Source organism: Bidens hawaiensis, unplaced genomic scaffold (assembly GCF_021521415.1).
Source record: "Bidens hawaiensis isolate Kalapana, Puna unplaced genomic scaffold, B.hawaiensis_p1.1 tig00010732_1, whole genome shotgun sequence".
Taxonomy (NCBI): domain Eukaryota; kingdom Viridiplantae; phylum Streptophyta; class Magnoliopsida; order Asterales; family Asteraceae; genus Bidens; species Bidens hawaiensis.
In genome coordinates this window covers 850,366-864,042 of record NW_027491822.1, presented here as the reverse complement: position 1 = coordinate 864,042, position 13,677 = coordinate 850,366, and the positions used below count along the sequence as shown (strand labels likewise).

At 35.8% G+C, this 13,677-nt stretch overlaps 1 protein-coding gene across 1 annotated transcript; it reads left to right on the top strand.

Annotated features, from left to right (window-relative positions):
* The first annotated feature begins 859 nt into the window (after window positions 1-859).
* LOC143536102 (phenylcoumaran benzylic ether reductase POP1-like) lies at window positions 860-5,629 on the top strand. Its single transcript, XM_077030172.1, has 9 exons — window positions 860-1,040; window positions 1,128-1,197; window positions 1,306-1,435; window positions 2,821-2,957; window positions 3,744-3,924; window positions 4,017-4,151; window positions 4,235-4,472; window positions 4,869-5,072; window positions 5,159-5,629. Exons 1-9 carry the CDS (start codon window positions 860-862, stop codon window positions 5,323-5,325), a joined length of 1,443 nt encoding a protein of 480 aa, XP_076886287.1. The 3' UTR covers window positions 5,326-5,629.
* Window positions 5,630-13,677: the final 8,048 nt, after the last annotated feature.

The window sequence follows — 13,677 nt, the reverse complement described above, 5'->3', positions numbered from 1 at the left end:
CAATGAGTGATGGTGTGTTATGTGTGGGTAAAAAACCGAAAGCATGTTAAGGTTGACCAGAATTCAATGTTTTAAATATAATATTAAGTATTACTAATGCAAACCTCTAATAATGAGGGAATAGGGTATGATTTGGGACCTTGACTGAACCGGGTGTGTTGGTATGTTTGGTGGTTATATTTTGAAAGCAATTGTGGTTTTAAGTGTTGCTTGGGGGCAAGCAAAGGTTAAGTGTGGGAATGTGACGAGTGACTCATAGGGTAGCCGTTAAGCGAGTTAAAAGATAGAAATGCATTGGGCTTAACCCACTTAATTTCATGGAATTAGTTGACTATGGTTACTTAATTTCTCGTAATTTCATCCTCTACCTCCTCCTACCTGCAAACATATGAGTAACCATAGTCAACTAATTCCATGAAATTAAGTGGGTTAAGCCAATGCATTTCTATCTTTTAACTCGCTTAACGGCTACCCTACGAGTCACTCGTCAACAGCCAAGATGAATTGGAAGGTATATCATATGGATGTAAAAGTGGCTTTCCTGAATGATGACCTTAAAGAAGATGTTTTTGTTAAACAACCAGAAGGCTATGAGAGAAAAGGTGCTGAGTTTAAGGTATACAAGTTGTCAAAAGCCTTATATGGGCTTAAACAAGCTCCAAGGGCTTGGAATATCAAGTTGGATAGTGTTTTAAAGATGTTAAAGTTCAGGAGATGCCAACATGAGTCAGCTGTATATGTCAGGTCAAATGGAAGTTCACAAATGATTGTTGGAGTGTATATAGATGATTTGTTGGTTACGGGAAGTAGTGAGACAGAGATCAGATAATTAAAACAACAAATGAGATCAGAATTTGAAATGACTGATCTTGGGTTGTTGAGCTATTACTTGGGTTTAGAGGTTTCTCAAGGAAATGATGGAATTTGTATTAATCAATCTGCTTATGCAAATAAAATACTGAAATTGGCTGATATGGAGGAATGTAATGAGACAAGAGCACCTATGGAAACTAGTTTGAAGTTGTTTAAGTTAGAAGGAGGTGATTTTGTGGATCCAACATAGTATAGAAGATTGGTTGGATCTTTGAGGTATTTGACTCAAACAAGACCTGATTTGAATTATTCAGTTGGGTATTTGAGTAGGTTTATGCAAGAACCTAGAGTTGAGCATTTTAAGGCAGTGAAGCATTTGATAAGGTATGTGAAAGGAACAATTCACTTTGGAATCAAATTTCACAAAGGTAAAACTGGTGGTCTTGTTGGTTATAGTGATAGTAATCACTTAACAACTGGTGATGATGGCAGGAGCACATCAGGTAATGTTTTCTATTACAATGACTCATTAGTATCTTGGTGTTCTCATAAGCAACAGTCAGTAGCCTTGTCAAGTTGTGAGGCTGAATTTATGGCTGCAACAACTGCAGCTTGTCAAGCAGTTTGGTTACATGGGCTGCTAGAAGAAATCACATGAGAAAAGCAAGAAATTGTTACTTTGTTAGTTGACAATAAGTCTGCTATCGCACTCATGAAACATGAAAAATCCTGTTTTTCATGGAAGATCAAAACATATAAACACCAGATATCACTACATAAGAGAATGTGTTGAAAATGGTCAAATTGTAGTTAGACTTTGTTAGAGGAGATAAACAAAAGGCTGACATACTTACAAAGGCTTTGTCAAGGGTAAAATTTGAAGAAATGAGGCAGCTGTTGGGAGTTGTAGATTGGTGAATTGATGACCATTTCTTGATATTGTGAAAAGAAATGTAGTTGAGTGAGATATGATGTGATGCTGACGTGGCAGTTTTAAGTGAGAATAAAAAATGCATCCATACCATGTAGTCTTAAGCTGCTTGCTAATAAAATGGGACTAGGCTCAATCGCAATCGCAAAGTGGCTAAATCGAAGCTCATAGACAATTGTTTTCGTATAATGCAGTTTTTATGGCCTTAAAGTTGAGTGCAATTCGAGTTTGCTGAGATATTTGTTATGGTATGTATAATGCAATTTTTATGGCCTTGTGAACTGTAATTTGTAATAGTATAATCAAGGACGGTGTTAGTTTGGAAAGTGGGAAGGGATTCTTTTACTATTACCAAAAGTAAAAAGTATGTATATGTTTTACTTTTTATAATAAGAGTTAACTGTATCAAGTTGTATATGTATAGTGAAATCAAGTTCTTCTAATGTGATGCATGTCCTTAGATGGTTCCTAGAAGAAAAATTATAGACTCGTTCATATTATAAAAATAGTGATCGAATCGAACTCGAGCCTAGTAGAGCTCAGGCTTGTCTCCTTTGCACCCCTAGTATGTGTGAATGCATGTATTTGTATGTTATTTGATTATTTACATTACATCTTATAATTGTGTAATTAAATTGTAGGTTCCCTTCAACACTTGGTTGATTTCTAGCATGATTTCCGTTCACACAGACACAGGTAATACAAGCATAGTTTCTTTTAAGAATCCTTCAACACTTGTCTCCTTTGCACCCCTAGTATGTGTGAATGCATGTATTTGTATGTTATTTGATTATTTACATTACATCTTATAATTGTGTAATTAAATTGTAGGTTCCCTTCAACACTTGGTTGATTTCTAGCATGATTTCCGTTCACACAGACACAGGTAATACAAGCTTAGTTTCTTTTAAGAATCCTTTGGCCTGAAGCTTGTATATTGACCTATATATGTATTTAAATGTATGTAAAATGCACGTTTTGACTCGAAACTTGTATGCATCTTTTAACTTATAATGTATACTTTATTTTTTTTTTAAAGTCATAATAAAATTAATGTATACTTTATTAAATTGTAGGAACAAATTATTGTGTTGTTTCAAGACCCAAATTTTAGAGATCAACTCAGTAAGTACAATAATTCGCAACAGGAGCAAAGTGGTAGGGATGAAGATGAGTATGAAGATATTGAGGGCGAGGACAAAGATGAAAATTAGTTTAGTTATTATGATGTTCGAAGTTTTATGATGAAAATTAGTTGTGAGGTCAAGGATAGACAAAAGTTTTATGATGAAAATAGTTGTGAGGTCAAGAATATTAATTTAAATTTGGCCTAAAAATTGAACAATACGCAGGTTTTGCAATTTATAAGAAACTAGAAATATCGAAAACACTGTGCAAAATATCAAAACGAGTTGAGAAGTATTAGCGATGTCGACCCCTTTAGCATCGACACTTAGGGGTAACATGCTTCAAAAGCGGCGAAAAAACGAGCATAAGCGGTGAGGTACTTGCGGCTGCATGTCGCCGCACAAGACTTTACTGGCGACTTTTGTCGCAGCTAAAAGTCAAATTTTTTAGTGATACATATGAATAGATGGTAGGAACACGCATGATAAAGGTAAACTATTTGAAAATTCATAAATATTATGCATAATCTTCCGCTTATAAATACAAAATTGCAAACTTTAATCCATTTCAAATTACTTTCTCCATTTTTTAATATTTCTAAATCATGTTTCTTTCTAGATACCATTTGCTGCATTTGTGATTTGTCACCGGCCTCCACTACTTTCAACGGTCAACTTTATCGTTCTATGCAAGTGGATGTGGCAACCTTAAAAAATGCTTATTAACAACTACTCACCAAAGTATATTTATATTTATATATTTATATTTAATATAATAAACACATAATGTTTTCTATATAACCTATCTATACCATAGCTCAGTTTCCACAGTTTTTTTCCCCTTAGTAAAATCAACTTAACTAGTTTTGCAGTCCAGCATCTCAATGGCACAGAAAAGCAAGAGGGACCGGGTACATCGGAAAGTTCATCGTAGAGGCAAGCGCAAAAGAGGGAAACCCGACTTATGTTTTGGTCAGGGAAAGCACAACCACACATCCAGAAAAATCCAAGCTCATAGACAATTTCAAAACTCTCGGTGCCACAATTTTGATTGTAATTAGAATCTTTAATATTTATGTTTGCTTTATGAATTATATTTGAGGCATTTATGAGTCAAACTTATGTTTTTTGTAAACCATTTTCAGGGAGATATCAATGATCATGAAAGTTTGGTGAAAGCAATCAAGCAAGTCGATGTTGTGATCTCAGCAGTAGGTGGTGAACTGATAGCTGATCAACTCAAGCTCATTGCAGCAATTAAAGAAGCCGGAAATATAAAGGTACTTACAGTTTTGTTTAACTAGTAGGATCTTTTAGATCTACGTAGTATCATAATTAATCTATAATTTTAATATTTATGTAGAGATTTCTACCTTCGGAATTTGGAACCGACATTGACCATGTCAATGCGGTCGAACCAGCGAAGAGCATCTTTGCGGGCAAGGCGAGCATTCGTAGAGCTGTTGAAGCCGCAGATATCCCGCATACTTTCGTTGCCTGCAATGGCTTTGCTGGCTACTTTTTACCAAACTTGGGGCAAATGGACACATACACCGACCCTAGAGAGAAGATTACCATCCTCGGAGATGGAAATCCCAAAGGTACATCACTAATGTATAATGTATGTCATAAAGCAACGGGCTGTAGTACATAGAATCAGCGTCGACTCAACCTTTCAGGGAGTATAAAACGGATTTTAAAATTTGTCCTTTTCATAATAAAGGTAATTTGGCACACATATTGAATTCATAGCGATTTTAGTATAAAGAATAGTATTCCTGTATATTTTTTTGTCAAAACATAAAAAATAAGCGAAATTAAATCCTAAAAACCGAAGGCATAAATAGGCTGGTGCAATACTTTTATAGTTGTATACATCAAAATTGATATATTCACTTCATTGTATAGAGATCATTCATTTCTTTGTGTAGAGATCATACCAAAAGACTACTAAGAGCGAGTTTATTAATGTCTTTATGTTGTTTTATTCTATCTAGCTGTTTTCGTCAAAGAAGAAGATATAGCTTTGACTACCATCAAAGCAGTAGATGACCCGCGTACATTGAACAAGACATTGATTTTCAGACCTCCGGGCAACACATTATCATTTAATGAAATTGTTTTCATTTGGGAAGGCAAGATTGGCAAGACCCTCGAGAAAACATATGTTCCTGAAGAGCAAGTTCTCAAAAATATCCAAGGTGAGTTTGATCTTAGAACATGATTAATTAAAACGAGTTGACTCAAAAAAATATTTGCCGGAAAATAATAACTTGCTATCTTGCAGAGGCTCCATTTGGGTTAAGCATTCTTTTGTCCATAACACATTCTGTATTGATTAATGGAGACGGGACAAACTTCGAGATTGAACCTTCGTTTGGTGTTGAGGCCAGCGAGCTTTATCCAGAGATAAAATACACCACTATTGATGAGTATCTTGCTAAAATTGCATAAAAGTATCACTTTCATGTATCAGAATAATCATTGTTAACGATTATACTTTTCCTTGTTGAGAGATTATGATGTTGTTTTCTGGATTTTGAATAAGTTACACATTTGTAATGGTTGGGTGTTTGCATATCATATCTTAATTTCTATCCCTATTTTTATTCATTTTTAAAACCTGAATTACTTCTTATGGCCATGTGGTAGTGATAAATCTCCATGATGGGGAGTAGTCCATGGTTTAAGGCTTTGTCAAATGGCCGAATAAATTTTCTTGAAATTGAATTCTATGTTAAGAAAAAAAATGAAGTTGTCTGGACATTTGGTAGCGATAATCTCCCGCACCAGACTGGGTTAGCTTTGGTTTTTGCATTAGGGCATGGTATATAGACAATATTCGGTCTAAGGACTCTGAATTGCTTCTTTTTAGATTCTGAATAGAGTAATCTTAATAAATCTAATCTTATTGGTATTGAAGTTTATTCCAATGTTCTGAAATCATTTGCTTCTATGACGGGGTGTAAACCTCAAAATATTTCATTTCATTTAAAATTACTGTTGGGAGCGATTCTAGCTAAGGTTGAAGGGCACGTTAACTATTGATAAGTTCAAGATGAGACTTTTGAAATGGAAAGCTTCAATGCTTTATATTGATGGTCGGGCTGCTTTGATTATTTTGGTTTCATGAGCACTTTCTTGTGTACTAAATGTCCTTGTTTTGGATGCCGTCTCGGATTATGAGAGGGGATTCGTTCCAGAATCTTTTGGGGTGACATGGGTGGCGGGGAGAACACACTGGGCTAAGAGTTTTAATGACGTGACTCGGTATATTATTCACCAGTTTGTTCTTCCAATTAAATGTAGTAACAAGTCTAGATTAAATTCTTGTGTTCCAAGAAAGGTAAATATTTATAGGTGGAAGTTGTTTGATTTCATGTTAATATTGATAGGAAAAGGGTTGACGTTCCTTTAATTATCTTCGGTTCCTTTAAGGTTTTACCTATACCTTCCAAGAAAGGTAAACATTTTGTTCAGTGCTTGATGGTATGGTTTATCTCTCCAACGAATCAAATTGGCCAAAGGTAGACCAACGGAAGGGATGTAGCATAACATGGTAGCGCGCTTGTTTTGGCTACAAAATGCCACGGGTTCAAATCCTGTCATACCTACCTATTACTCCTCCTTTGAACAGTAACGAGGTATTTTTTAAGATCAACTCACAATAGGCATATCATATAGAATCTTTCATTCTTATGACACTGTATAGTATGCATACAAGATGTACCGGGGCCAATTCTTTTCTTTTTTCTTTACAGTATTCTCTTTTATGATAAGAAAGTGCTCTTAGTTCAGTTCGGTAGAGCGCGGGTCTCCAAAACCCGATGTCGTAGATTCAAATCCTATAGAGCGTGATTTAGATCTTCTTCGATCAAATTCGACTGAAACAACAATCGTAATTTGACCTCTTGGATATTAAAGAAAGGAGGTCAAAAAAAAAGGTGGGGATGTGTTAATTAATCAAAGGTCCAACTGATAGCCACGCCTGTATTGTAAGTATGCAGTTACAAATAATCCAGCCAAAGTAATAGGAATTAGACCTAACACGATTCCAAAAAGAAAAACTTCAATCATTTCAATTTGTTTGAAAGGAGAAAAAAGAGGTAATATCTATACCAAAATATTAATCCGAATTACCACGAATCTCAATGACCAAGAATTGGTAATTGACACGATAAGTAACTAGAAATACACAGAAGTTCGTGGAAAGATTTCCTTTTATGAATTGTGCAATTCATTTCAAATAAGTTGTATCTTGTTCAGACCAATAAATAAAGCTGAGGTTATTGTTAAAGCCGTTAGTGAATAACCAAAATAACTAGTTATTATAGGCATCAAGGACCTAAATGAAATATGTTATTTTTATACATATTTTATTAAAAAGCACTTATCTAAGTTACATTTTTTACAAAATAGAAGAGAAACAAAAATACCAATTGCAAGCTTTTGATTCAAATATCATTATAGACAACACTAAAACAGATAAAATCACAACTTTAGAAAAAGAAATTGATTAATTGTCTGTAACATCTACGCATACCTCATTTGCAATCAGGGAATGCATTCTTTGATCATTTTTCAATTCAACTAATAAAAACTAGGTCGTGTAATTTCGTTATAAAATGAAACTCTTTTCAAATCATTATTTAATCAAATTATAAAATTATTACTATTTTTTTATCGAATCTATTTTCAATTTTAGAGCGAACAACAATCTCATAAAACTTCTACTTTCACACTACTACAATAAGAGGCATTTGGTACGGATTTTTGTTACAGAAAAAATCTGTTGCAAATTTAGCTACAGATTAGCTATGGACAAATTTGGCTACGATTTAGCTATGAATATTCCGTAGCAATTGAAAATCGTAGCAAAGTCCGTAACAATAGTCGTAGCAATATCAAGAAAATTTAAAATTTGAAAAATGGTTTATGACTATCTTTCAAATATTAAGTTTCTTCATTTCATTATGGATTTTATTAAAAAAATTATTGTCGCAATTTTGTTATTAATAATGTTCAAATGTTAATATTTTGATTTCGTTACTAATTTTGCTAAGAATTCATTAGTATATTTTAAGAGGTTTTTATTTTCCTAAATTTTGGTATACAGGTGTTTATAAAAAAATAGTACAAGTCATAAACCGTCTACAGTAGTACTGTAGCAAAATTTGGATTTTCTTTTCAATATAACTTGTACCAGAGTTCTTAGCAAATTCAATAAATAAATAATTAAAATATAACTAAATAAAATTCACAAGAATCCGAAGCAAAATCTTAATCTTAAATATATATATAAACGAAGCTTTTAAAAGCTCCTTGGTTGCTTCTCACCACCTCTAAAGCCACTAGAATGTTTTATTTGTAAATGGAGGTTTCTCATGCATTTGACCCGAATTCACGGGTATGGGTCTCACAAAACCTTGATAGTCTTTAAACGAGTTATAACATCTCACTATATTAAAAATAAATCTCACTAAATATTTGATACGAAAAATCTTATAAAATAGGGATATACTAAAATTAATATCCGATTTAAAAAAATTTATTAATTAAGAAAAAATTATTAATAATTAAGAAACAATTTTATATTAAAAAATAACTGGGTCATGTGTATCATCAAACCTAGATAGCTTTTAAACGGGTTATAACATTGCATTTATTTATAAAACTCTTTCATCATCAAACCCTAAGTATATTATTAACTTGTAATAAATAAAATTAAAATCCAAAAAATATATAAATATTATAAACGAAAAATGTTAGACAACCTTCGTAATACGGAGGGATAAAAGCTAGTGAAGAAATAAAAATCCTAAATCAAATTTCAAAATTTGTGTGCATATCATATAACTACCAGTTAATCAAAATGGGTATTGGTCAACTAGAGTCAAACTTGTTCACTAATGGTGAATCATGTTCATAGTTCACCAAATATAAAAAGCATTTATATATTAACCTACACTCGTTTAGATTCATTTTATTTTTAGTTGATCATGGACATAGTACGTCAACTCTAACATGTTCACACCAATTTACGCCATCATTCCTCATTAAGAGCTATTATGACTCGTTGGATCTCGCATAACTCATTAAGACATGTATTACTCATTATAACTTGTTATGACATGTCTTGTTCAACTAAAGTCAAATTTGAGTAATTGAAGTCAACCATAGTGTTGGTTGGTCACTTAAGATTGGTCGATGACATCAAAACTAACATATTAATAATTAATACAACATGAGGCTCGGTATAACTTATTAACGTGCCATGATGGGCAATGAGATGTCTTACAAGTTTTTATTGAGCTATAGTGAGTTATAACTATGGTAAATGATGGTCGATTAGGCTTGAGACGACCATTTTGGGTTAGTGCGGCCAATTAGGATCAATGATGGCAAATACTAAACTACAATTACCAACATAATTCCACCAATGGAAAAGCCTGGTTTTTAGAACCCCAAGCATATTCGAGACAAGAGAGATTTTTTTTTAACGACGATTTTCTTGTACGTCATGTCACCGTACTACCCAAATTTAGAGGGTATCGATGTCTCACTCTGGCCAGACTATGTTATCTTTACTAGGTCATGCTGACTTCAGAGTTTGGCTTCGACGTTCCTCTAGGAAAACATACCGTCGGCTGCCACTTGACAGTTGTGCTACCACAAGAGCAGAACTATCTAGAATAACACACGGTAGGATGAAAGCCCGGACGGGCTTGGGATTTGTACTAACAACCTCGCAAGGCTTAACTCAAATGCTTCATTGCATTACATAATTTAGTTATGAAATTTTATTATAAAAATACCAAGTATATAAAGAAATTACAGGTTAAACAAAAGAAACTAAAACAGTTAATTTTAATATTTTAATTATTAAAAACTAAATATAGATTTTGTGTACAAATTAAATTCTACATGTATTAAGAAGTTATATAAATTAACAGTATGTTTAAAATTTGAAGATATTCATGAAAATTAAAACTACAAATTCTCTCCTCTACTTCCCGCCTCCAAATTCACCTTTCCCCCCTAATTTTTCCATACATCTCTACCCACCCCTGAAACACAAAGCTATCAAATCTCTCGTTTATTTGTCTCTGGTGAAGCCCTACCGCCGACAAACAATAACCACACCACTAGACAACCCAGCCACGACGCACGACTGGTCCGATGCTACTTTAGCCACTGCTATGGTGCGATTGCGATTAAGGTTGAACCCTTTTTCACATATCTTATCAGGTTCTAGTTTTAATTTCACGTTTCTTCATTTATTTATTACGGCCTTTCTCTAAGTTTTAGTATATAATTGTATGTGTATATATCAGGATCAACTACATGTATATAATGGTTGTTGCGTGTATATTATTAGGCTGTTGTATGCATAGTTTTTGCAACAAGTATATGTTTTGGACTATTGTATCATGTTACGTATGTGTGTGTCTATATATATATATATATATTAGGTTTGACTATGCACACCAACTGCTCGTTGAAATGCTTCAATTAAATTGACTTCTATGGGAGATTACTTGATGAGTTTGTTATTCGTTGAGCATTTTATGAATCTTGTACTTATCTAAATCTCTGTTTAATGAAATCAATAACCTCATTTGAAGTATGAGAGTCTTTTTGTTTCGGATATTAAGTAGTAGTTATCCATGAGCATTTCTAGATTTTAGTCCCAACTGAAGGGCATTGAAGGTTATCATTTATGCCCTGAGTGGTTTCATCACTTGATTTTACATTGTAATTACTATTCTGTTAATAAGATTAATACACATAAAAAAGGTTATATTCCTATTGTGTTCAGTTTTGATAAGCTTGTTAGTTAATGGTTATAACCTTTTTTGGCTACGATTTACATCTCTAACATCATCTTGGCAAGCGTTTTAATGATTTCATATGTTTTTTACATGGATTTGATTCGGAACCGATAAGAATCATAGTGCTTTAGGGTGCACTATCAAAGCCGAGTTTGGGCAGTTCGTATCTACCTGGGAGAAGTGATAAGGTTTGCATTTTTCTTTAGTAAAAATTTGTTAAACTCTGAGTTTGGTCTTGGTTTGTCTTCATGTTTTGAATCTACGCTTTAAAAAGTGAAAATTAGGGGAAAAAATGTGGAGGTCACTAATTAAACTCCACCCTTAAATTTATACTTTCTAGATCATCTTAATGGTGTTGTGTCTAGCATATCGTGTCTCATCAGTAAACTGTTTCTTTACAAGTATGGTTAGGCATGGGAAGTTTTGAATTGGGTGATTAGAATTATGGGTGGGCGACATTTTGGGGAAAAAATTGGAATATCAAATAAGACCATATAGCCTATTGGTAGTAATCATTTAAATTCATCCCAACTCTAATAATATCATTAAAAAAATATAATTACAGTCACACCAAACGTGGAAATTTAGAAATTTTAAACCATTTTTGCTATCATATTTATGTGCGGACATTATTTAAATGATTTGATTTATGTTAAGTGAAGAGGTATGTACCCGCCTCGACACCGAGCGAGGCGGGTCAACCCACAAGATATAGACAAGAGGCTTGAAATCAAGACATTATGAAGGCACAAAGCCAAAACCTATGCGCATGGCGCATATCATATATGCTCATGCATATCACATGCTCATGCATCACATATGCTCACGCATCACATATGCTCACGCGTATCACATGCTCACGCACCATATATGCTCACGCATATCACATCTGCGCGTGGCGCATCCGCGCGTGGCGCATATCACATGCTTGTGCATATCACATCTGCGCGTGAGAATAAAAAGAAGACCTCGCGCATATCACACATGCACATAATCAACCTCGTCCTTATCCAAATCAGGATTAGGGCAACCTTGATTGTGCACGTCAGACAACCTTCCAGAAGGTATCTTTTTAAGGAATAAGAATATGCTGATGTTGACAGCTGCCAATGAAAGGTGGACAACTCAGCAAAACCCATGTGCAATTAATCAATGAAAAAGCACCAGGTGTCCCAAGGACACGTGGCGCAAAGCAATAGGAGGAGGCCAAAAAGGCCCTAATTGGGTCTGAGCCCAATCATTGGAAACCCTAGCACTATAAATACCACCTTAACTCCACAAGGAGAGGTATGCCCTATTACACAGTATTCAGCTATATTAAGCAATACACTCCAATTTCCTTACTCTCAGATTATCATCTTCTCCTACAAACTCTTATTCTCACACCGGAGGGTTACCCCAAAGAGGACCCCTCTGTCCCTTTCTGAGGGGTAAGTTTACGGTGCTGTTCATTTTGTAGGTGGAAGAATCCAGATTCCAGAGAACCGTCGGTGAAATAACATAATTACACCCGAGGAAAGTAGATCGTCTACCAGTGAGTCGATCCACGTTTCTTCATTGGCGCCATCACCTGTTACAGCGGCAACAAAATCTCATCAGTTCTCTAAAAAAAAAAAAAAAATTTCACCATGGTTTCTGGTGTTCGTAACAGCGATCAAGTTCTGGAGGATATTGAGCGTGAGGATGTTAATGAGGGACAGCAGTTTCTGAGGGTGCCGCGTGATTCTACGCGCACCACCAGTAACCATCCCTTCATCACAACTCCTCATGGCCAGACTGAAACTCCTTCAGACGATCTCACGTTCCAAAATCTTACCGGCGCGAAACAAAAAGGACCAATGGGTCCAGAAGATGAAACCAATGACTCTAAAGAATGGCTCATAAACGAGCAACGACGTCTAATGGACAAGTACAATGAAATGGTCAAACAGAAAAAGTTAGCCGACTTAACACAAAGGCTAGCGTTTGACAAGCAAACCATTCAAGGAACAAAAAGGGCGCGCGCGCCGGAAGAGGGTCACTCTGTTCACACTGAACACGCTGAGTTTAGTGATGAAGAAGTGCACAGCATGAGGAAGACGCGAGATACTCATGCAGGAGGCTCACAGCTCCGCGCGCACGTGAACATGGCGCCTGGAGCCAAAGCCGATCTGGATCTGTACACACCATACAGCCCACCAGTGAGAGGGCAAGTGGACGTCACCACACCGTACAGGCCAGCCATCTTGGTGAAACATTCAAAATTCACTGAGCGCATCGCGAAGGCCCCCATTCAGCACAAAACCAAGATGCCAAGTGGTTTGGGCAAATATGACGGCACAACAGATCCAGACGATTTCTTACAAGGTTTTTACAACACTGGAAACTTAGAAAGCTGGACGATGCCAACATGGTGTCACATGTTTGCTCGCTGCCTCACGGGCGCGGCGCGTGTCTGGTTCGAAAGCTTGCCTACTGGGCATATCGATGGGTTCGAGGAACTATTGGAAAAGTTCCAAGCTCACTTCGTACAACAGCGCAGACACACGCGCGACCCTGATGACATCATGCACTGCGTGCGCAGGAATGATGAAACGATTGAAGACTACATAACTCGTTTCAATCAGGAGTCTCTGGCAATCGGAGGTATCACTGAGCAACTATTGCACGTGGCCTTTATACAAGGCGCGCGCAGTGATCAACTCCGCCGAGCTCTCGTAAGCAGAGATGGCATGCCAACCACTTGGGCCAAGCTAATGGAAGCATCGCGAGTCTTCGCGAGAAATGAAAAGCAAATTGCCCAAGATAGAGCGAGAGAAAGAGGGCATCAAGCAGAGGCACCGCGCAGCAACGAAAGAAGGGGCAAACAGAACACTGTATGGTCCAGGTTGCAACCAACCAGTTTTTCTCCCGCAGAAAAGCAGGCGCAACCAAGCTCACCTCAGCCCCAAAAAGATATTCGTAATCGCGGAGAAGGTGATAAGAGGGAAGGCGG

Excerpts from the sequence above, each read along its gene's own strand:
- LOC143536102 (XM_077030172.1), top strand. The coding sequence starts at position 860 with ATGACTGATCTTGGGTTGTTGAGCTATTACTTGGGTTTAGAGGTTTCT. Across the intron at positions 1,041-1,127 it reads GTTGTTTAAGTTAGAAGGAG|TTGGGTATTTGAGTAGGTTT; the intron begins GTGATTTTGTGG and ends TGAATTATTCAG. Across the intron at positions 1,198-1,305 it reads GCAGTGAAGCATTTGATAAG|GAGCACATCAGGTAATGTTT; the intron begins GTATGTGAAAGG and ends TGATGATGGCAG.